Source organism: Hippocampus zosterae, chromosome 8 (assembly GCF_025434085.1).
Source record: "Hippocampus zosterae strain Florida chromosome 8, ASM2543408v3, whole genome shotgun sequence".
NCBI classification, from domain to species: Eukaryota; Metazoa; Chordata; class Actinopteri; order Syngnathiformes; family Syngnathidae; genus Hippocampus; species Hippocampus zosterae.
The window spans coordinates 5,184,261-5,209,049 of record NC_067458.1 but is presented as its reverse complement, the minus strand read 5'-3'; the positions used below and the strand labels follow the sequence as shown (position 1 = coordinate 5,209,049).

The window sequence follows — 24,789 nt, the reverse complement described above, 5'->3', positions numbered from 1 at the left end:
AATGCTTCTGTAATGGTGGATGCACAGGCCTTTTACTTTTACTTCATCCTCGCCATCAAATGGCATCTGGTGTAAGACAAAATGTTTTCCTTTTGTTGTCATGCAATATGAATATAATATTTTACATATTGGAATCCCTTTTCACAAAGTTAAAAACAATCACACATAGATATACTGTAGGTATTCCGGGTAAGAAACAGCCATCTGCCTGCGACTGGTTGGCAAACAGTTCAGGGTGTCCCCCGCCTACTGGTCGAAGACAGCTGGGATAGGCTACAGCATGGCCTATGACCCTTGTGAGGATGAAGCGGATTTAAAAATGGAAGGATGGACACAGCCATCTGCTTGATAAGTTGGGAGAGGTTACCGATACATTTGTCATGCAGGCTTTTCCCCCCAAAATGTGATCAATTTTATCAGCTTGTCCTATTTGATCATGTAAAGCGGTTGTGAAAGCGCTATATAAATTAAGCTGTATTGTATTGCGTTCCCTTTAGTTTAGTTGCATCTAGTGGATCCATAACAGAACTGCAGTCATGATTGTAGCTTCTATTGTATATATCAGGTGTCACCAACATTTTTGAGGGTGAGAGCAACTTCATGTGTACCGATTGTGTGAAGGGCTACCAAATTGATACACGTCTGAAATAACATATTTGTCCAAAATACCTTCAATAATATGAGGATGTGTTATTTTTAATACTTGATGATTTAAATTGTCAGACTTTGATCGTGTTTCGAAATGTCTCACAGTACTGCCAATGTTTCGATTTTTAAATCATAATTTCTACTAGCAAATCACAATGTCCAGGCACTGGCGGGCTACTCAAGTGATCTTCACGGGCTACCTGGTGCCCGCGGGCACCATGTTGGTGACCACTGGTATATATTATATGCCTTATAATACGGTGCACCCTATATATGAAAACAGTTTTAAAATAGGCCAGTCATTGAAAGTGCGCCCTATACTCCGAACTGCCTTATTGCGCGGAAAATACGGTAATCTAAAAAATAAAATGCAATGACTTTTTCAACTTAAAATGATAGTTTCCCCTCACAATTTTGCCCCCTGTGTCCCCTACCTATATGATTTTTGAAGTCCATGAAGGAGGTGCTGGAGAGCATGCCGTCAGGGACTCCCTGATTCTGCTGAGGGACAAACAGACAGAATGCCACACCCTGACCTCAACCCAAGTGTTACTGTTAGTAGATTTCTGAGAAGTAAAGAAATGGGCCATCCAACCAAATGTGCTATGTATTTCTTATTGCTGATTGGGGGAAGATAAAGTAAGTCAAGTGATAATTACCCATTAGACTCGCGCAGTTCAGTCCTTCAACCCTGAAGGCAAATCAAGTTGAAAGTGTTTGACAGACTTTCATCAGCCTGCCTGTAAAAGAAACACAGGCTCTGTTGAAGCAATCAGATAAGTCTCGCTGAAGGGCATTTCAAGTTCCTGTATGAACGTCTTAAATCATCCAACCCAAACAATCCAAGTCTTCTACATCCACCCCTTCAATAGTTTTAATCCCCTGCATCTTATTTTGGGGTTCCACTGTTGTGATGCGTGTAAGTTTCCCATATTGTTTTTGCATGATGATATAATGCTAAGTCTGGTGACAAAATCTTCAGTTGCAGTTTGCTTATGAATGCATTGGCTAGTTCGCTGGCAATTGTTTTTGGCTTCAAGAGGGGACGATCCAATACGGGCAAAATAGTTTAGAAATAAAATCTTAAGAAGTTCGTACAAAAGGGCAAACAAAATCAGAATGAAAGGTGATTGGACAACTGACCGGTACGTGATTTTGAAACAATTTCCCCCATTATATGGAAAATACTCAATTTATGTGCAAATCTGATTTTGACCTATACTGTAACGTGATGTAGTAGAAGTCAATATACAGATCATGTACTTCCTTGGCAAGTAATTTCATGGTTTTGTTGAAATTCATGAGCAAGACACTGCAGCTTCTCTTCAACCCTGAACAGGTAAAAACAATCATGCATGCCAATGACACTTGCCCCAGACCAGCAATGAAGAACCATTCGTGCTGCTCTATTTTGCACAAGTTGGAGCTTGTCACTCTCTTTCTTAAAAGCACCAGCACACTGAGCAGTTGTCAAAAATCTAATTGAGCAGTCGACTGTTAATTTCGGAAATAAGAACAACACACAGATGACAGAAAATATGGCTGTTGAGTGTTTTCCTCTCCATAAAAAAGCTGACCGTCACTTGATCAAGCTTAATGTTGCTTACCGGTAATTAATGAGGAAAATCCAAAATATTCTGATGATTGTTTTGATATTTCCACAGATTGATGTGGGCATAGGTTGAGATGTGTGCAGGAATTTTGGTGGCAATTGGTCATACTTTTCGAACATTAAGCCACGTTAAGGTTTTTTCTCTTTCGTTAATGTTTCCGGGGAGGAAAAAACTGTACGCCCATAAAATCTAAACTTCTGTGGCAAATTGGTTCGATATTTTCATAGGGTGAAGTGGGCATAAATGGAGATGTGCATGGGAATTTTGGTGGCGATTGGGTTAAGCGTTAAGCTTTTTTTAAACACAAATCAAGCGCATTAGACTGTCACGCAAGGTGTGTCAGGGTTACATTGTCTGCAGCAGAGAAGAGATGTTCCCTGTTCAATTCTTGGCTTTGGTTTCTTGTGTGGAGTTTGAAGGTTCTCCCCGTATCTTTTGTAGGTTTTCTGGCTTCGTCCCACATTCCACAACCATGTATGTTCGCTTGACTGAATCCTTGGATTTGTCCATACAAGCATCAGTGGTTGTCAATATGCTGAGATACTCTCAAGCTTCCCGGCAACAACAATCATTTATCGAAAACATATTGACTGATGTCTCCTTTAAGCACTTTTACTGAACTTTGATTGTCACTGCATACTTCTGTGCTGTATTTGTTTTTCGTTCATATCGAACACCAACCTGTCAAATGTCTATTTGTCTCAAAGAATTTACCATGTGAAAACAGTCTGGCGCATATTCACGTGAATGGTCATTAAGTTGAACAAGTGCTTCTAAATAAGTAAAATTGAAATTTGAATGAATAAAAATTGAAAACAGTCGAGAACCCCACCGTGGAACACGGCATTTGATATTGCTGACCTTACGGTTAAAATAAACTCAGTGCCTTCCGCAAGAGAACACTTAAATCAAAAACCTGCATTAATTGCAAAGTCATACTTAATTTTACATTTCCTGGTTCATTGCACATTGCTCAATCAACGAAAACAACAACCACAAATGTGGCACCAGTGCTTCATTTGAGAGACTGCAGTCGCTGCTAAAAGGCCTTTTGTATGTGAATCTTGGAGAATAGAACCTCAACTTAACCATGAGCAGAAGTGTCCTCCAAACATTTGGTGACAAACTGTTCTTTCTAATATTTACTTGGCACGTGACTTTCAGGCACTTTGAAAAATTAGCAATACTCTTCCATCAAAGAAAGAAATATCCAGACGTCACAAATACATATGTATACAAACACACACACACACACACACACACACACACACACACAATCACACACACACACACACACACCAAATGTATTCAGGGACAAATAAGATAAGATAAGATAAGATAAGATATCCTTTATTTGTCCCACACTGGGGAAATTTACAGCCTCCAGCAGCAAGAATGTGGGTAGAAAAAGGAAGGAGAAAAAAAAAACACAGTTCAATTAAGTGCAATATAAATACAAAATTGATAAATCGCAGTGCTATTCATAATTGTTTTTCCACATTTTACATTTGTTTCACATCAATCAATCGAATGGTCCCATGTTAAATACTTATTTCAATATATTAGGGGTGCAATGAGACAAAAAAAATCACGGTTCGGTTTAATAATTTAGTGTCACTATTCGATACTTTTTTAATACATTGCAAAATGTTCTTGCTTATATTTAAAAAAATAAGTTTTAAACTTTACACAGCTATACAAATTGTGCATCTATGCCCATTTTCAGACAGTACAAGAAACACACTGAGGTTCAGAACAAGGTTAAAAAAAGGTGGTTATGAAAGCACGACAGTTACGGCAGGATAATAATAAATAATAATATAATCATCATGAATAAAATATACTTTCAATTGCTATTTTATTACATTACAGTATTTCTATCCGCCAAATACTGTATTGCAGTCCAATTTCAAATTTGTGGGACATTCAATTATGGGAGAGTGTATGGATGCATTTTGCAAAATGGGAGAAGGTGATTTAAGCAAAAAAAAAAAAGAGCAAAGCAAAGTTATGTACTTTACGTCATTTTTATAGACCTTTAAGATATTTTATTTAATTTTTTAATGAAAATGACCTTTTATAAGTCCCTACTGAAAATTGCCACTCTTTTATAATTCCTCTTTTTACATGAACTGACTACAGCAGAGCGGAACCTTCATGAGATTTTTCAGGTTGGAGCCGGTCTCTGTTGGCCTGGACCCCGGCCAATAATTCACTCCAATGCCATTATGTCAATGTTTATTGGTAGTGGCCAAGTGATTTTATCTTGAGTGGCAGATAGTTTGGAGTGGGAGTGGCAGCTAAGCTATTAAAACAGACATGGCTTCATCATTTATTTGATTTATTGTTTATAGGTGTGTGTGCATGTGTGTTTGTGTGTAGTTTCTGTGTGTGGTAAACGTGTGTGTGTGTGTGTGTGTGTGTGTGTGTGTGCGTGTGTGTGTGTGTGCGCGCGTGTGTTTTATACCAGCCAGTGATGATGATTGTGGACCATATTACTGTCTCTGCAATGATGCATGTAAGTACACACTATCACTATATCCACCGTTGTGTCACTAATGCTTGCCATCGCTTTTACTTCTGGCAGATACAACCCAAAATGACTTAATGAATGAGCTCGTGAAAGAAACGTGTCATTTTAACTCCCAAGCTTGGTCGAAGACTGTGTGCTTACAAGTCCAAAAATGCAGGTTCTATCAGGCTTCTCAGCTTTAGTTCTGATTCTTTGTCATCTTCATGCTATGGTGCTTCACAGGCATGCACTTGGAAAAAGAGAACCCATTATGACAGCATGATAATTATGTGCGAGAACGTGCAGGAGCAAGGTGCCAGTATGATGACTTGAGAATAAGTCTAGGAGTACAAATTTATAATTTACTGACTTTGATATGGTTGAGCCAACAGTGAGCTCTTTGTTGTCAACTGACACTCCCCAACAGGATTGTTACATGAACCTTTACCACCCAGGTCTCCGATTGTACCCATTTGCAGTGAGGTTTTAACGTCATAAATCAGGATCACATAGAATTTTTGTTGATGAGGGACACAGCCAACTCACCCGGCAGTGGATGAAAAACTCTTTTTATTTTCCCTTGACACTGTGAAGGTGTCATTTATTTAGACAATGTCCTGAGTAAACTTTGTTTTCGGTTAAGATGGTATTTCATATATGTATTTTTATTTTACTTTTTTTTACCACCAGGAAAAATATTCAGTACAAATGGGATTGCCAGTAGTCCCACGTATTTCCTACTATAACAAGCCAATCAAGTAGCAGTGTGTTGTTCTTACTCATAGACAACCATTTTGTGAGACAGTGAGTTCAATAGCTGTCTTAAAATAACTTTAATCATTGAAATAGGTTACAGCCACTGTGAAATGAGAATTTACATTTCAATCCCAACCAAAAAATGAATTTTATAATATAAATCAGATGAGTAACATTACACGACATCAATTCAGGGCTGGGCCCCGCACAACTGAAGTAATTTATGTACCCAGGTCCACCTTAATCCAGCGATAATTCCTCTATTTATGAGTTATGTGCCGATGGCATCGGAAATATCAATACCACAGACATCGGATCTATGTATGCTAATATCAAATATCAAATTCAAATATTTATACTTTCGATACTTCAGACATTTGAGATAATGTATATCATTTACAGCAACAAAGTGGAAAGTAAGTCAACCGTTGAGTTCCTGTCTCAATTATATGTGGTTGGTGAGCATGACTTGTTCTTCCCCGGGTAAGTGCGTCATGCGTAAGCACAGTGGAATGTCCCGGTGCTCAGTCTGTCACTCAGTCTCAGTCTTAGACTGCACAATTGAATTATAGCAGAAGGTAAACTGAATCATTTTATGGCCATACCACCCTCCGTATGCCCGCTCTCATCCGATGTCTAAAGCTCAGCAGGAGCGTCTCTAGTTAGTGCTTGGATACGAGGCCGCCTGGGAATACCAGGTCCTGTGAGCTTTGGTGTTCCAGTGCTTAGCGCGTCGACGTCACAATGCAGAGGTACCGGGTTCAATTCCAGCTCCGGCCTTCCTGTGTGGAGTTTGTGGAGTCCCTCTTCCAGCGCCTCATCTACTGTTCCCCATTGTCTGAGACATTCTCTGAGTACGTCATCCGTTTGAGCCTTCTCCTTGATGTATTCATGGAGCTTGGATGTTTCATCCTGGACAGTGGCTCTCACAATCACTAGTCCCCGGCCTCCTTCCTTTCGGCTTGCGTACAGTCTCAGGGTGCTGGATTTGGGATGGAACCCTCCATGCATGGTTAGGAGCTTTCGGGTCCTAACGTCCGTGGTCTGAATCTCTTCCTTTGGCCACCTTATTATTCCTCACTCGCTGGAGGTATTTTGCCGTAGCCGCTTTCCTTGTTGCCAGTTCGAGGTTGCCATTGGCTTGTGGTATCCCGAGGTACTTGTAACTGTCCTCAATGTCTGCTATTGTTCCTTCAGGGAGTGAGACCCCTTCAGTGCGGACTACCTTTCCTCTCTTAGTCACGATCCGACTAAATTTCTCAAGCCCGAATGACATCCCGATGTCGCTGCTGTAGATCCTGGTCATGTGGATCAGGGAGTCTATGTCCCTTTCGCTCTTAGCATACAGCTTCATGTCATCCATGTAGAGGAGGTGACTGATTGTAGCTCCATTTCTGAGGCGGTATCCATAGCCTGTCTTGGTGATTACTTGGTTTAGGGGGTTCAGTCCTATGCAGAACAGCAGTGGGGAGAGTGCATCTCCTTGGTATATTCCACATTTGATGGACACTTGGGTAAGTGGCTTGCCATTGGCTTCAAGTGTGGTTTTCCACATCCTCATCGAGTTCGCAACGAAGGCTCTTAGGGTCCTGTTCACCTTATACAACTCCAAGCATTCAGTGATCCATGTATGTGGCATCGAGTAATAGGCTTTCTTGTAATCAATCCAGGCTGTGCACAGGTTGGTACGTCGGGACCTGCAGTCTTGTGCGACTGTTCTGTCAACCAGGAGCTGATGTTTGGCTCCTCTGGTAGAGATACCAGAGGAGCCCTTCTGCCCTTCTGTGCTTCGCTCATGTATTGATCCATGTGTCCACTTATCTTAGCCGCAATGATGCCTGACATGAGCTTCCATGTTGTGGAGAGACAGGTTATTGGCCGATAGTTGGATGGGGCTGCGCCCTTCGAGGGATCCTTCATGATCAGGATCGTTTGCCCTTCGGTTAGCCATTCTGGGTGAGTCCCATCCCTCAGCAGCTGGTTCATTTGTACTGCTAGGCGCTCATGGAGTGCTGCGAGTTTCTTTAGCCAGTAGGTGTGGACTATGTCCGGGCCTGGTGCTGTCCAGTTCTTCATATCTGAGACTCTCTCCTGTATGTCTGCCACTGTTATGGTAACTGGGTTCTGTTCAGGGAGGTTGCTGTGCTCCTCTCTCAGGGTCACCAGCCATTGTGCACTGCTGTTATGTGCAACCTCCTTCTCCCATATGCCTTTCCAGTACCTTTCAGTTTCCAGTCTTGGTGGGTCAGCTCTGTTGTTAGGACCCTGCCACTGAGCGTACACTTTCGCAGGTTGTGTTGTGAACAGCCTGTTTATTCGTCTGGCCTCATTCTCTTTCGTGTACCGCTTTAGGCGACTGGACAAGGCTTGGAGCCTTTGTTTGGTAGTTTCGAGTGCTTCAGGTATGGTCATCTGGATGTACCTCTCGGGTATCGGCCTTTTCATCACACCTCTCTGGGCCTCCATCAATTGACTCACATCTTTCCGGGCCGCCTTGATCTTAGCCTCCAACCGTCTTTTCCATGGTGGGTAACGTATCTCATGGCTTCCATGGTTGCTCTTATATCCCAGAGTCTCCAGGATCACTGATGCTGAAGCGTATATCAGCTCTTTGGTTTCAGTGATCGTTCCGGTAGGGATCGTCCTCAGTGCTGCATTCACACTTTCTATGAGACTTTCAGATGGTACTTCACATAGCCGTTGTAATCGGTTTCTAGGTTGCCCAGCTTTCATTCTCGCCATGATCTTAGCTTTCAGGTCAGTTGCTGCCTCGCTCAGCATTTCATTCATTGGGGCTGGCCACCCAATCTCATCATCTGCATTCATTGGGGCTTGCCTCCCAATCTCTTGTTTGACCTCCTCCTCTGATCTGGCAGCCTGGGGCCCTGCGTTGTACCTCATCAATCTCAAGTTGTGACAGCAGTTGCCGTTTGTGGATGTTGGAACACTGAGGTACTAGTTGTTTCGTGGTCAACCGTGACTGTGGGTTTCGAAGTAACCATTTAGCCCACATTCTTTGCATGTAACCCCTCTGACTAGGGTTGCTTGAGTAGTAGCATTCCAACAGAGCCATGTTATCGCATCTCGCCCATCTCCGCTTTGTTCCTTTGTATATATATATATATATACACACACACTTTTTTTTTCACAAATGAAGGGTTCTGTGCATGTGCATATTAACTGGTTGGGTTTGGTACCTCTAAGAAGGTTAAGAACCACTGCACTCGACCAGCAATAGTTTTCATCAATGCTCTGGTTTAGCATGGGGAAAAGATCAAACATAAAAATTTGTCAAGAGGCACGAGAGCACAAATGTTCCAGTGATACACTCCATTGTTTTCCTGTGGTGTTAACGCTGACATGTTGTTGCAAAACAAAACAAATATGAAAGAAAATCTACAACCAAGGGTTTAGAAATACTGTATTGAAGTATGTACTGTTAAACATCCATCACAGCATGTGCTTCCTTATGATAGATGGAGCCACACATAAAATACTAGTAAGTTAAAACATATGGCTTTTGATGGCCATTGTTAAGGTGCCCATAAATTTTAAATCCAGGGATTGGAATTTTCGAAAGCACAAGATAATTTATTGAAATACGCAAAAAAGGAAAGATGGATTCATGACATTTGAGGCCTCTGGTGATCTGGATTAAGGAGTTTTCAAAGTGCTCACACTAATCCTGAACCGGATTTTGAATTTGATGGCAACTCATTGTTACTCGTATAAAGCCATTATTAGTTTAAATTCAATAACAACAACAAAAAAAGACAATTGGGATCATTTGCAACCAACAATACGTCAATGGCCATTGATTATTTGGAACTACAAGTTTGGCCACTCCAACTTTGATGGAACTAGTTCATTTGATTTTACTAGATTGATGCCATAAAGTTTGAGTTAGTTTGAATATCCATTCATCCATTTTCAAATCTACTTATCCTCACAAGGGTCACGGGTATGTGTAGGACCCTATCCCAGCTGTCTTGCGGCATTAGGTGAGGGACACCCAGAACTCGCAGGGCAGACAGAGATAAACAACTACTGTATTTACACCCACAATCAATCATACGAAAGGGCAATCTGGAGTGATCAGTTAACCGACGATACATGTTTTTGGAATGTGGGAGGAAACCGCAGTACCCGGAGAAAACCTACACAGGCACGGGGAGAACATGCCATCTCCACACAGGAAGGCCGGAGCCAAAATCGGGCCGCCCATACATGAATATTCTGTCCATAAATGTAAATGGCAGATACCACATCTGAAATGACAAGAATATATATGATACACTGCGATTGGCTAGCAACCGATTCAGGCTGTCCCCCGCCTACTGCCCGAAGACAGCTGGGATTGGTTCCAGCACCCCCGCGACCCGAGTGAGGATAAAGCGGTTCGGAAAATGAATGAATGAATGAATGAATGAATATATGATACAATTCATAGTCCAAAACAATCTACTGTATATGTATGTGTAGTATATTTGAAGTTGATTCTTAATTCTTTCAAAATGTACAGTATCTTAAAATAAACAATCAGGTCAATCCATTTGACTCTGGTGGCCTGTGCATCTGGCACTCGACACTTCTGTTTGAGGTGTGGCTAAAATATTCTGCAACGTGTGGACTATTGCCTTCCTTCGAGGTGTAGCTCTAAGGAAACAGTCTGCATATCAGTACGACCTTGTGTCTGCCTTTCCGCCATCAATATTCAATCAGTTTTTTTTTTTTTATTTCTGTGTAGGCCTGCCCGGTGGTCCAGTGGTTAGCACGTTGACCTCACGGTGCAGAGGTGCCGGGTTCAATACCAGCTCTGGCCTTTCTGTATGGAGTTTGCATGTTTTCCCTGTGCCTGCGTGGGTTTTCTCCGGGGACTCCGGTTTCCTCCCACATTCAAAAAGCATGTATGGCAGGCTGATTGAACATTCTAAATTGTCCCTTTGTCACGTCCCGTGCCGGCCAGTAGGTGGCGGGGTTGTCCCTCTACCTACTGCACACCTGTTTTCAATCTCGGGGTGATGTTTATCCCTTTATTAAGAGACTCCGGCAGTCCTCTCACTGCCGGAGAATTCCACGCCGAGCCATTACTCTCTCGCACTCTATTTTCGCTATTGCTATTTGCCTCGTTGCATACTTGCCTTACGGCCAATACTTGTTGCCCACTTATTTCGACTTTCGATATTTCGCATTTTCTACTATTACCACCAGCGCGATTATCTCCTCGCGTTTGTTTTTGCCGCGAGCGTTTTCTGTTAATTTCCTGATCCTTATTTGATCAGCGTTTTCTGTTACCGTTTTTCCCTGTCGGGCTCTTTCTGTTGTTTTTTCGTTCTGTCATTAAAGACACCTTATTTGTGACAATACTCTCTCTTGTCTGCTTTACCTGGGATCCAACTTATTTAATTCATTGTTCTGCTCGGAGCGTCTTTTTCCCCTCGAGCAGAACGTGACAGAATTCTCCGGCCACCATGGATCCCGCGGATGTAGAGAGAATATTGTCCGCTCTTACCCGAAAAGAGCAGCAAATGAGTCAGCAGGGCCAAGCCATTTCGGAACTCCGAGGCACGGTCTCCATGCTGGCTCATCGGTTCGATGAACTCGAACCTCGTTTGGTGCGGGTGGAGGAACGGAGACTCCCTCCCTCAGGGAGCTATCCAACCACTCCGGAGGCACCCCTCTCTCAGACCACTATGTCGAGGGAACCCTCGCTCCCACACCCCCCTCGTTACGGGGGTGAGCATGGGCAGTGTGGTCACTTCCTCCACCAATGCTCGCTCATTTTTTGCCAGCATCCGTCTGCCTACGCTAATGATGCCGCCAAGGTGGCCTACGTTATGAGTTTGTTGACAGGTCCGGCGGCGTCATGGGCGATTGCGACCAGCGATGCCAAGCCAAATCTCCGATCATCGTACCCGGAGTTTGTGACAGCATTCCGCCGGGTGTTTCACCATCCCGTGCGGGGTCGAGAGGCAGATGGTCGGCTACTCGCCCTCCACCAGGGGAGACGATCGATCGCCGATAACTCCATCGAGTTCCGGATCCTGGCGGCGCAAAGCGGCTACGAGGATCGAGCGTTGTGTGGGCTGTTTCGCCGAGGATTAAACTCCCAACTCAAGGACGAGCTGGCGACCCGTGATCACAGCACCGACCTGGAAGAACTGATCGATCTCGCTCTACTCATGGACAATCGCCTGAGGGAGCGAAGCCGGGAGCGTGGGGGTGAGCGGGATCTGTTCCGACGCATGCCACACCGTGAGGAACGTGGGGGAGTATTCCGGGAGACAGCACCAGCGGAGGAGCCTATGCAGCTGGGAAGCGAGAACGTTGGTGGCGAGGAGAGAGATCCCCCTTCAACCATCACCAGTCACCCGGGATCATCTGTTTCCTTCCAACAAGAGTACTGTGAGTCACCGTCACGCGCGTTAAACCCCAAGTCTGATCGAGTCGACACGCGACCGAACACACTAGTACTTGAGGGAACGATATCTGGGGAATCCCGGTCTAAGCGGGTTCGGGCCATGGTGGACTCAGGAGCGGACGTATGCCTGATTGACACCGAGCTCGCTTCCGAGCTAGGTTGTGCGTTAGAGAGACTGATCGATAGGAAGCGGATTCGTGATCTCGATGGGCGTCTCCTGGCGGTCGTAACCCACAGAACGGAGCCACTGAAGCTCCAACTTTCGGGTAATCACATCGAGCTGCGGCGCTTTCTGGTCATGCGGTCTTGCAACGCTCCCCTCGTCCTCGGGTTACCATGGTTAAGAGTACACAACCCCGTAATCTCCTGGGCGCGTCCAGCAATCAACAGCTGGAGCCCTTACTGCTATAGACACTGTCTACAGTCGGCCGTCGGGGGGTACGAACATGTCACCCCCTCCGTGGAAATCTGCCTTGACGGAGTGCCGGATTGCTATCGGGACCTCGGGGAGGTATTTAGTGAGGCTCGAGCGCGTTCTTTACCTCCACACCGCCCCTACGATTGCGCTATTGACCTGCAGGCGGGCGCTCCGTTACCGTCCTCGTGGCTGTACCAGGTGTCTCAACCTGAGCGCGAGGCGTTGACGGAATACATAAACGGCTCGCTCGCCGCAGGTCTCATCAGACCGTCGCATTCACCGTTAGGGGCGGGTTTTTTCTTTGTGGGCAAAAAAGATAAGACCCTGCGACCCTGCGTCGACTACTGGACCCTTGGTGTGAGTGTGGGCGTGGATGGTTTTTCGTCTCTGTGTGCCCTGCGATTGGCTGGCAACCAGTTCAGGGTGTCCCCCGCCTACTGCCTGAAGAGAGCTGGGATACAGTCCAGCAACCCTGTGACCCTTGTGAGGATAAGCAGATCAGAAAACGGATGGATGGATTTCTGCGTAGATCTCGGTCCCTCACACAGGAACCACTGCAGCAGAACGAAATCGTCTTGAGAAACAAACACCTGTGAAAAACATTTCAATGCAATTGATAGAAGTGCATGCACTCATTACCCATCTGGTATCCAGTGAAAAATAAGATTTGAACACCATCACTGCTCCAAAAATCCGAACTGCGTTATGTTTTGAGACACACCAAAGAGATCACTGGAGGAATGCAAGACGGACACCAGTCAAGATTGTTCTGTGTGTCAACGCGTCAATCACTGTTCAAGACTGGATTAGCATGAATACCTTTTATCCCACCTCTTCTCATCTGAGCCTAAACAGAATATAAGCGAAGCACAAGTGACTTCCTTGTTATCAGCATATTGTTTGGGATTTCTGCATTTCCGAGGTGTCACTCAAACTTCAAGATTGCCAGTGACCTTTCCGGGTTCTCCTGCTGGATGGATGTTCGATGTGGTGAATGACTGCCTGGTGTCAGACAGCTCATCCATCAAGTCCAGCAGTCCTGCCAGAGTGAGCATGAGAAGGTTCTGAATCCTCCACCGGTGACTGATTTCCTTCAAGAGATGCATATTGGTAATGATCATTTGGTTGCACACATCATGAAAATGACCACATAAATTAAATGGCCCCAAATGTTGCTGTTTAAAAAAATTGAATAATCTTGATTACGTAATTGAAAATGTAAGAGAGGAATAATCTTAAACATTTTTATGATTAAAGATGTCGAGAACTGCTCTGCATCATCCTGATCCATTTGTTCACTCTTGATGCTGTGTGCCCTCATTCAATGGATCCTATCTCAGCTTTTCACAGATAAACTATTTAGACTAAATATTCCGAATGAATGTGAATAGCTGAATGGATTTATTGCCAAGTGCAGGCAGGATGATGCGTTCACAGACTTCTTGAATTACCATTGCATAATCCACCAACAAGCGTTATGTGCGAAAATACTCAACATGAAAGACATCATTATTCTGTGCGCATCTGGAGAAGGCGATCACTCGCACACAGGCGAGTTGTTACCACACACTGATATGAGATGCCTCAGTCGTGGGAAATTCCTCCAAAGATTTTGGGGGCTCTGTCCAGAGATGAAGGAGTTTTTCCATGTATTGATCAGGACATACAGAATACGAGCATCTAAATGACGGTCAGTGTGCTGTTGGAATTTTTAACCGTACTGACAAACTTGTTGAATAACCTTAAAAGACAAAACAGTGACCAGTATGATCAGCTTGGTTAACGCTTTCAGACAAAAGATGCAACATTTTCACCTCAAAGCTGCTTTTTCATTGGCAAATTTCCAGAAGCTGGCATCAGAGCTGCAGACGCAAGGCAAGGCCCATGAGCAACTTGACACGCAACACAGAGCAAATTGACGATTGTCTTTCAGAGTTTGACAAACGCTTTCAAGACGTTGCTTTGCTTGAGCCAGTCACTACTTTCATTCATTCATTCATTCATTCATCTTCCGAACCGCTCCATCCTCACTAGGGTTGCAGGGGGTGCTGGAGACTATCCCAGCAGTCTTCGGGCAGTAGGTGGGTCGCTACTTTCATGTGCTGTCCTTTTCAGGAAGATGTTGAGATTGATTACCTCGCATCAAACAGTGCAACACCGTTTCACATTAACTCTTCTGGAGTGGAAAGTGAGATTTTGACTTGACAAACCGACATTGAGCTGAAGTCGAGGACTCACGAACAGTTCTGGTGTCACTTAGCGAGGTGGTGGACCCCAAAAAGCAGGCAGGAGGGAGGAGCAGGGTGTATTTGAAGAATTGTATTTAAAACAAAGAAAACTAAATCCTAAACAAAGTCCAAAGTAGCAAACAAAAACCATGACTTAAACAAAAACTATCAATAACCAAGAGCAGGAGTCCCCTTATACAACCAATTACCAAATGACCGACAGGTGTGCAGCTGCCGGGGGAGCCCCAAAGTGCCACCCGTTGGTCCCCAAAGCGAATCATGACAGTACCCCTCCCTCAATGATTAAAGCTAAAACATAACAATGAACAAAACATGACAGAAACCAAGAGCAAACAGCCACACACATGACTGTCATGATTCGGTTTGGGGACCAACCGGTCGGTAAGGGGACTCCTGCCCGAACACTCTGGGTCGGGTCATTGTTTGTTTGCTGTCATGTTTTTTCTCGTAGTGTTTTGGTTATTGATAGTTTTTGTTTAAGTCATGGTTTTTGTTTGTTACTTTGGACTTTGTTCAGGATTTAGTTTTCTTTGTACCGGGTTCGATTCCAGCTCCGGCCTCCCTGTGTGGAGTTTGCATGTTCTCCCCGGGCCTGCGTGGGTTTTCTCCGGGTGCTCCGGTTTCCTCCCACATTCCTAAAACATGCATGGCAGGCTGATTGGACACTCTAAATTGTCCCTAGGTGTGAGTGTGGGGGTGGATGGTTGTTCGTCTCTGTGTATCCTGCGATTGGCTGGCAACTGATTCAGGGTGTCCCCCGCCTACTGCCCGAAGACGGCTGGGATAGGCTCCAGCACCCCCCCCCCCCCCCCGCGACCCTAGTGAGGATCAAGCGGTTCGGAAAATGGATGGATGGATGGATGTTTTGAATACAATTCTTCAAATACACCCTGCTCCTCCCTCCTGCCTGCTTTTTGGGGTCCACCACCACTTTGCTACGTGACATCTGGAACATACTCACCAAGGTAAAGCATCTCTAAATGAGGAAATGGGCTACCTCCTTGACTGCATTATTTGGCTCCTCTTATTTTTGTTAGTCACCCTTTTCATACCTAAAGTCCACCATGACTTATGTGTGCTTGAGGCTGGTTGTCAGCAGCGACTATGCAACCCCGACTGATTCAATTCATTGCAAGTCATCAAAGTAAACTCAGGTAATTACAAAAAATGATCATGATAATTATTATGTGTGTTGTGCAACGTTGGCTCATTCGATTATGCAAGGTACATCAACATACATTTTAGAGAAAAAGAATCCTCAGTAAATATTTTGCATTTTTTAAGTGGGGAGATCATTTTGACTTGGTACTTTGCATACTGAAAAAGTGGACGAGTGGTTCGCGCGTTAGCCTCACAGTACACAGGTGTAGGGTTCGATTCTGGCTGCGGCTTTCCTGTGTGGAGTCTTCTCTCTCCTGTGGTTGAGAGGAATGAAATGTCAATTGTGCTGTATGTTGCACATACAGCACATTTGACAATAAAGTTGCCTTGACTTGACTTGAAAAGTGGATCGGAAAATGGATGGATGGATAGATGGATGTTGTATTGTTGAATAAAAATGCTTGAAATGAATGAAAAAAATGTGTCTTAGTCAAATGTTTAATTACCCTATAATTATCTGTGTTGTAAATTCCAATGCTTTAAAGTGGCAATTAAAAAGTAATGAAATGAAAATTAATTTCGTTTCCCGAAATTCCCGATGGCCACCCCGCCCGATCTCGGCGGACCTGATGATTGGTTGAAGAATGCGAGGAGAATATCAACATTTGTTACGCCTTCCAAATCCTGACACCCTGCAGGTAGCGCTGTGCGAACGCTTGAGTAAGAGGGTCAGACGGTGTGAGACAGCAGAAACGGGCATAGCGTCACACGGACCCCAGAGGCTACTTGTTTTATTCTCGAAGGTAGTAGGAACGTTATTGATACAACATATTTTATCCTTAAACAAGCAGGTTACCCTGTGTAAAATCAATCCAGCTTTGATAGTGACATCTCTCCTCTCTCTTTCTTTCTCTCTCTCTCTCTCTCTCTCTCTCTCTCTCTCTCTCTCTCTATCTCTCTCTCTCTCTCTCTCTCTCTCTCTCTCTCTCTCTCTCTCTCTCTCTCTCTCTCTCTCTCTCTCTCTCTCTCTCTCTGTCTTTGTCTACGGCATCCCTCCGCCCCGAAGAAGGAGAAGGAGACGGGTTGCGGGCTGTACCTGACACTCGCAGCCGCGCGTCGTTGTCTCTCGTCCGCAAAAATACAGCAGGCTTCCAGCCCGGTCTGTATCCTGCTTATCCCTCTCATAGTTCCTCTATCGGACCCGTCGCTGGTTGAAACGACCGCCACACTCCTATGGTGCCCGATACGACAAGAACGATTCGAAGAACTCCCGATACGTCCTAAAATGCAGTTTTTACCGGCCGGATATTTTTGGACTACGCTTGTGAAGATGCTTGTCCCGGCGCTCTCTCTGCTGCCGGGTCTGAGCGGGGCAGCTGGGCCTGCACCGGACAGGAGCTGCGCCGACTTGCGGCAGTTCTACACTGGGAAGGGCTTCACGCTGGTCGGAGTACCTCAAACGGAGACCTCAGGTGAGTTTAGGGAAAACATGAAGCAAAATAAAACACTTTAGTGTTTCTACACTTGAACCATTATCTCTCTCTCTCAAAAAAAAAAATCGGTGAGACTGAGTGAAAATGATTGAAATTGTTCTTCTTTGATTTATCATTCTGCATGAGAATCTGATGGTTTTGTTTTATTCCTCCTGAAAACATTGGGCTCCTCATGCACTGTAAATATGATATCACTTACTTGCAGAACAGTGTACAGCATTCTCGTTTCCAATTTCTCTGACGATCCACCTGGGGTTGCACCCTGTACACTTTATATCAATTTTCATCAAGATGAGGATTGTTGGGCAGGTTGGCAAAATAATCTATGATCTAGTCTTTTGGTGTGGTTTTCACTGCATCCCTCCAAAAGCAAATGACCATTTATAAAAAGAATACAAAATATGTTACATTTGCATCAGTTGGAATTGCGTCAATGTGTATGCCAATTTCCCCATGTGTGTACGTGTGGTGCTGAAATAATTCCTGGCTGTGGCATGATATAAAACTGCATGTGATGCTTATCTGTGCTACCACAAATTATAAACAACAACACCACCAACAACAAACTGGTCTGAACATTTGGAGGTGGTTATGCCGGGGCAAACAATATTTTTTATAATGCACCAGTAAAATACCTGCATGTCATATAATCAATCAGATTGAGAAGTGGTTGGTCAGCTTGTCAGTCAACCACACATCAAACGCCAGAGTCAGAGGTCGAAGTGTTTGAACTGTGAGAAGAGAAGGGATTGGGAAATAAAGTGGCTTTTTTCTTGAAGGCAATCATCTGCCTGTGTCTTTTATCACTTAAAGATGGACAGCGGCAACAGCCCGGAAATAAGGAGACAAAAGACTGTGGTGTGCTTGTGTGCAAGCTTTGTGATGCAGAAGGTCATTCACATATGTCTTGTGTGGTGTGATATGAAGGAGTTTGCGTGTGTGGGTGGTTGATGCTGAAGCAGATATCAACACACAGACAAAAAAGGCATATAAATGCAGTTAGAACAAGTAATTTGTGGGCAGACGGAGGCAGGAGGGAAGGAGACTGGAGGATTGGGTGATGTACAAAGAGGGAGGGATGGGGAAACAAGAGAGAAATCAAGAGAGAGAGAGAGAGAGAGAGAGAGAGAGAGAGAGGGAGAGAGAGAGAGAGAGAGAGAGAGAGAGAGCGAGAGAGAGAGAGAAAGAGAGAGAGAGAGAGAGAAGTGAGTCACTCAAGGACTCAGTGGGTGCTTCAGGGATAGCCAAGGAGTCCATACACAGCTCACTCCCTTTCTCTCCATTAAAAACTCATGTTTTATTGACAGATGAGGAACACAATGTCTTAGTCTCTTAGACCATGATACGCTCTAGTTATTTAAACAAGAGATTTGCCTCCCGACAAAATAATGGAAGCTGACAAACAGATGTAGAATAAAAGTGACAGGCATGGAAGATTACTGAGAGGCAGGAGAATTCCCCAAAAGAGAGGCTCATAATTTTTGTAAATGTACATACCGGTACGAAAGCTCTGGTGCTCCGGGAGCAACAGACTCATCTCCACTGTGTATGACACACTTAAAAAAATATTTGTTGACAATGACTCCTGATCCAAACAATATTTGATGCAAATAATTGTGGCAGACATGTCAGAACTTTGTAGGAATATAGGGTCCAGACGTTATTGTGTTCCATCTTACAAAGTTTTCTGTTTGTTTCTTTGTTTGTTTTTTTGTAGGATGCAATTTAGCTATACAGTTCAGTAGCATATGAAAACAAATCTTAATCTTGAATCTTTGAGTCAACCCAAAAATTGTCTTCACAATAATATGTCTTGTGTGCCTTCACTGATGTAAACACAGCATTCGGATTAATATTGCGTTTGTAGAAGATGAGTTAAGCAGCAGACTCCACCCGTTTTTAGCCATCTCAGAAGGCTTTTCTCAACTGAAAATGACATCACAGCTGATCAGAGCTCAGGTAACGTCCAATCACAGCTTACCTGCTTTCTGAAGCTGAGCCATGATTGGTCGTTAACTGAGCCCTGAGCAACTGTGATGTCATTTCCAGTTGACAACAAGCGGGAAAAACATGTTCATGTTCATGTTCAACATAAATAGACTTTTTGGGTTGACTTCCCCTTTCAGTGCTTATTGTAAACTCTCTTTTTGTCACAGCCCTCTCATTTCCCTTTTTATCTTATGACAACTGTTTTTGATCAGATGGATGGATGGATGGATGGATAATGGATGGATGGATGGACAGGCAGTTGGACAGATGGATAGATAGATAGATAAATACAGTAGATAGATAGATAGATAGATAGATAGATAGATAGATAGATAGATAGATAGATAGATAGATAGATAGATAGATAGATAGATAGATAGATAGATAGATAGATAGATAGATAGATAGATAGATAGATAGATAGATACGTGCACTCAATATCTGTGTTTGCCGTTTGTTTACTGTGTGAACAGTGAAGCCCAAACCAACTCAAATGGTTACTAATTGTAGTTTTTTTGGAAAAATATTTAATCGTCGAAAAAATAAAAAATCCAATTTGATCATAATGATAAATGGGGTGCATTTAAATAGCACTTTACCTCACCGCCACTGCACTTGACAATTTCTTGGCAGAAAGTAGACTGTTTAATGATTAATGCATCAACATTTATGAATTGACCATTTAACGAACAGTGTAAGGTTAATAACATAAAGTATATTTTTGTGAAGTGTCGTTGAAGCCAAACAATATGTTTAGTTTATTGTGGTATGTATGCTACATGTCTGAACAGTCCTAATATCTTCTCACTCCCTACTCACATCACTATTGTCCCACAGGTTTCATGCCGTGTGAATGCAAGTCATCATCTTTCGTGCTGTCTGTCACTTTGTCTTTGTGCCTGCAAGCACATTTTCTCACACATTGTATAATTCACCAGGTCTGTGGTAAAGTTCAGCTCATCATTTTTTGTATATGTGTGGTGTGTGTTTAAAAGTCGTGAAATCCAATACCTTCAAAAAGTTTCACTCACAAATGCATTATTTCGCAGATACGCACACACCCATGTGATCAAATGACCTGGCGCAACAAAATGAAACCATTATGTTTTTTTTCTGGTTACTGAGAATTGGACTCAGGACTGCATTGGATTGTGTTTGTTTATTGGAGTTTGGTTTTATGAAGTAACATGTAAGACAATGTAATGTCAATTAACATTTGAAAGAATATTTCTCATTTTGCAACCATTGAAATATGTTTGGTAACATGTGCGATAAGACTTCATGTCAACTCAAGAGCCTGCATTTTGTTTATTGGTGCAGTTCATCAACTGGAAATAGTTGGACTCTGTGAACTTTTGAATTAACCTACATTTCTACAATGATTTGCCTTGTGAACATAATGTTGAGTGCAATGCTTGCCACTGTGTTATGTGGATGGCACTACTTTGTTTTGCGCAAGGTTACACCAAGTTGTTAATGGGAGGGGGGGTGGATAACGTGGCGCAGCCTCCCGCTTTCGATGAGAGTTCTTGAGTGACAACAGAGCAACGTGAGTGCCTATCAACTAAAAGAATAAAAGTGTCTCCTGTCTTATATGTCCTTGATGACTGAGTAGGTTCATTTACTGAGAGGATAGCTTCGAGAGAGGGACCGAATGCTTCCCGTACGCTAAAAGAGAGGTCTACTGCTCAATGGCATCACAAAAATCTATGGCTTGCCAAAAGTATCGAATATCATTTTTAAGGATCACAATCTTGTACTCTAGTACTTATCAACTCCACTTTTATTGACTACATGTCTGAATCAAGACATTGCACTAAAAAAATAAATACATTTTAAAAGAGTCTGTTCGGCTTACATAGAAGAAGTATAGACATTGATTGTACACATTAAAAACGTGTTTCACCAACATGAATATGATTTCAAAAGGATTTGATATACTATGAAATATTGTGCAGAAGGCGGCCCGGTCGTCCAGTGGTTAGCACGTCGACCTCACAGTGCAGAGGTACCGGGTTCAATTCCAGCTCCGCCCTCCCTGTGTGGAGTTTGCATGTTCTCCCCGGGCCAGCGTGGGTTTTTTCTGGCTGCTCCGTTTTCCTCCCACATTCCAAAAACATGCATGGCAGGCTGATTGGACACTCTAAATTGTCCCTAGGTGTGAGTGTGGGCGTGGATGGTTTTTCGTCTCTGCATGCCCTGCAATTGGCTGGTAACCGGTTCAGGGTGTCCCCCACCTACTGTCCGAAGACAGCTGGGATGGGCTCCAGCAACCACTGCGACCCTCGTGAGGATAAGCTGATCGGAAAATGAATGGATATTGTGCAATATTCTTGGTGGAGTAATGCAAGAGGAAATTTATGATCTCTTGTCTGTCACTCATCTCACGTCATGTGTTCTTTGTGTCACTTCCTTCGAGTCCTCCATATTTAATGCCCTATTTTCTTGTGACCGGCACAAGTCGAGCGCAAAGTATTGTCTAACGGTTCTAAATTAACACCCACCAACCAGTCAAATGCGGGATAAAATTTATTTTGGCGGGTGTTGACAAAAACCTACTAGCCGGTTTGGACAGTGACGCATGAGGTAACTGTCAGATATAGTTAGGGTTGTCCATTGAGTCTCAAAAATCGATTGGAACGGAACTCCACACACCGGAATCGATCGCATTTTTAATTTCCAGTTCCCTGTAATGATGCTTTGTCTGCCGACCAGAAGAAGAACTTGCTGAGACCTGTTACTAAGAGACTACCGAAGAAGTAGGTGTCACGCGGGTACTCCCAGCGCCGATCACAAGTGTGGCTTCACTTTGTTAAACTAAATAAAGTCGCGTCAGTGTAACATTCAAAAAGAGATGATATAGTTTAAAGGAGGTGGCATGACGTGTTTAAGTACGGTAAACACGATACCGTGTCTGATGAGCTTGGTTTTCCCTCTTGCTCCAAGCCAAATCCTGCAGCATGCTGAACTTCAATCAACTTCATTTTAGTGTATACTCATTTTCACTTATGTTTGAATTTATTTTCATGAGGCTTTCAAAAGTAAAGATGCACTGAAAGTAAAAAATTTAATACCTTTACAAATAGCCGAAATTCCCTCGACCTCTGACGATCCGTGGTACATGACGTGAGCCATGCAAAGCTTTTAGGGACCTCCTTGGTGGTTCTTCTTCCTCTTCTACTTCTATCTGTTGGTGGCTTATTCTCAGTTTTACTATTCAATACGCTTTGATGAGGCAGAAAATGCAAATTTTTCCTTTGAAAATGCGATGCGAAACCTATTATTTTGAGCCTTGCTGTATGTATCTGTGTGTATGTTTTATATTTTTTTAATGTGTGTGTTGAATGGAAAAAAGCCAAAGAGAACTACATGTTGTGTATTGAACCAAACACTGCATTGCTTTGTCTGAGCAAAGTCTGCCAGTTTAACCCCTTTCAGGGACAGCAGTTACTACAGTGGACAGCGTATCATGTTAACAGGTTACAGGGTGCATGAAAGGATGAATACTGACATGCAATGCAAAATGCCAAAGACAAGGTGACAAAACTAGCATCGATGTCGCAGTGGAATAATTAGGCGTTTGCATACAACACGTGTTGCGCTTGTGCATATGCGTACTTAAAACGTTAAATAGCGTACTAGATTTATGTCTGTCTCAATGCATTTGTGCACAAAAATTGTTTTTAATGAGCACAGCAGTGGACAAAGCTCGAGGTGTAAAGTGTTGTTGAATGGAGAGCAAAACATGCGCTTGTTTTATATCCAGCCACACACAAACACAAAAGTGTTTCCCTCATCACCCCACCATCATTAACTGAAAAAACAGCATGAACAGCAAGCACACTTGTAAAAGAGAACAAAGTATCTAATGACAAGATATTATTTCTCTGTAGTGGGCTGGAGGCATTGATGTCTGCATTTGGCTGGCAAAAGGTTGACGTTCTCACAAATATAGAGCAAGGCAAATGAAGAAATTTCATCTATGCTGCATATTTGACAATAAAGATGAGCTTGACCATGACCTTGAATTATGACAGCAAGATGGCAGTAATCGGATGTATGAACGATAAGACTATGTTTGTAAAGACACATCCATCCATCCATCCATCCATTTTCTGATCCGCTTTATCCTCACAATGTTCGCGGAGGGAGCTGGAGCCTATCTCAGCTGTCTTTGGGCAGTAGGCGGGGTACACCCTTATCTGGTTGCAAACCAATCGCAGGGCACACATAGATATACATCCATTCATGCTCACACCTAGGGACAATTTAGAGTGTTCCATGAACCTCGCATGCATGTTTTGGGAATGTGATAAGAAACCGGAGTATCCAAAGAAAACCTATGCAGGCACGGGGAGAACATGCAAACTGCACACAGGAAGGCCAGAGGAATCAAGCCCTGCATGTCTGCACTGTGAGGCTAATGCACGAACCAGTCGTCCACCGGGCCGCTTGTAAAGACACAGCTTCGTACAAATATATGTTTCTATGACTTCCTCAGACTTAACAGACTAGTGCAGGAGATAGATGAGCTAACCACGAGCCACCCATGCTGTTTTCATTTATTAACAACAACTCATAGGTAAACAATGGCTTGCACGGCAAGACCATTTACATTGTAGCTTTTAGCTGTCATCTCCTTTTGGAAAGGAGCTCTTCAAGTACAGAGGTGGTTGGGGAAGAGCTCTCACCTCCTATTCTGGTACGTACAACAGTTGAACATGAATTGTCATACACTGTGGTTGGTAATTTTAAGTTAAGGGCATTTGGACATTCTCGTTAGTGGTTATCTCCACCCATGCTCAGTGTGCGCATGGAGTCGTCACAGTGCCCTACTTTCCATTTCACTAACCTTTGTACTCCCTCCAGCTAGTGCAGAGATGCTGACACTGTTCACTGTAAGGTTGCAGCACTGTTACTTTAGAGGAATTCTCCCAAGTCCAAAATGTATTATTCGTATTGATTCTCACATTCCCCCCAAATTCCCATGTAAACTTACACTTTCAACGCATGTGTTGAAGAGGGCACCTGTCACCAACAACTGTATACAGCTGTGTACAGTATATTTTATTTAGTTTTATTCTTAAATGGCATACAAGGGTAATTATAAGTGAAAACTACTATTAACCCTTTCAGGGACAGCGGTTACTTGAGCGGACAGCTTATCAGTTGACAGGTTACCATTATTTATGCATGAAATGGTTAAAATTGAATTGAATTGAAGACAACTTTATTGTCAAATGTGCTGTATGTGTAACATATAGAATACCAGATGGGATGTACAAGGGCCACTGGGACCAAACAGTGTCACCTCTGTCTTCTTTTCATTGAAATTCAAGAAATTTTGTGTCATCCAGGTTTTGATTTCCCCCAGGCAGGATAAAAGTGGCCTTAATGAGAAAGCGTCTTTTTCGTTCAGTGGAACATAGATCTGACAGATCTGTATCGTGCAAATATTTTAACAATAGGAAGGTGCAGACGAGCCCACCGAGTGAATCGGCTTCAAGCGGTAGCGTTGAATTGCAAGTGTCTTTCTACTTAGGCTTCAATCCAAACCCTTTCATCGACGTGGCTGTGATCAGGCAGTTA

General features: G+C 43.4%; 1 protein-coding gene across 1 annotated transcript in view; it reads left to right on the top strand.

Annotated features, from left to right (window-relative positions):
- Positions 1-16,620: 16,620 nt before the first annotated feature.
- The window catches only part of gpc1a (glypican 1a), a 34,150-nt gene continuing 25,981 nt past the window's right edge, over positions 16,621-24,789 (top strand). The window contains exon 1 of the mRNA XM_052073436.1: positions 16,621-17,190. Coding sequence (XP_051929396.1) covers positions 17,004-17,190 — 187 coding nt within the window. The 5' untranslated portion in view covers positions 16,621-17,003. The remainder of the gene's footprint in view (positions 17,191-24,789) is intronic.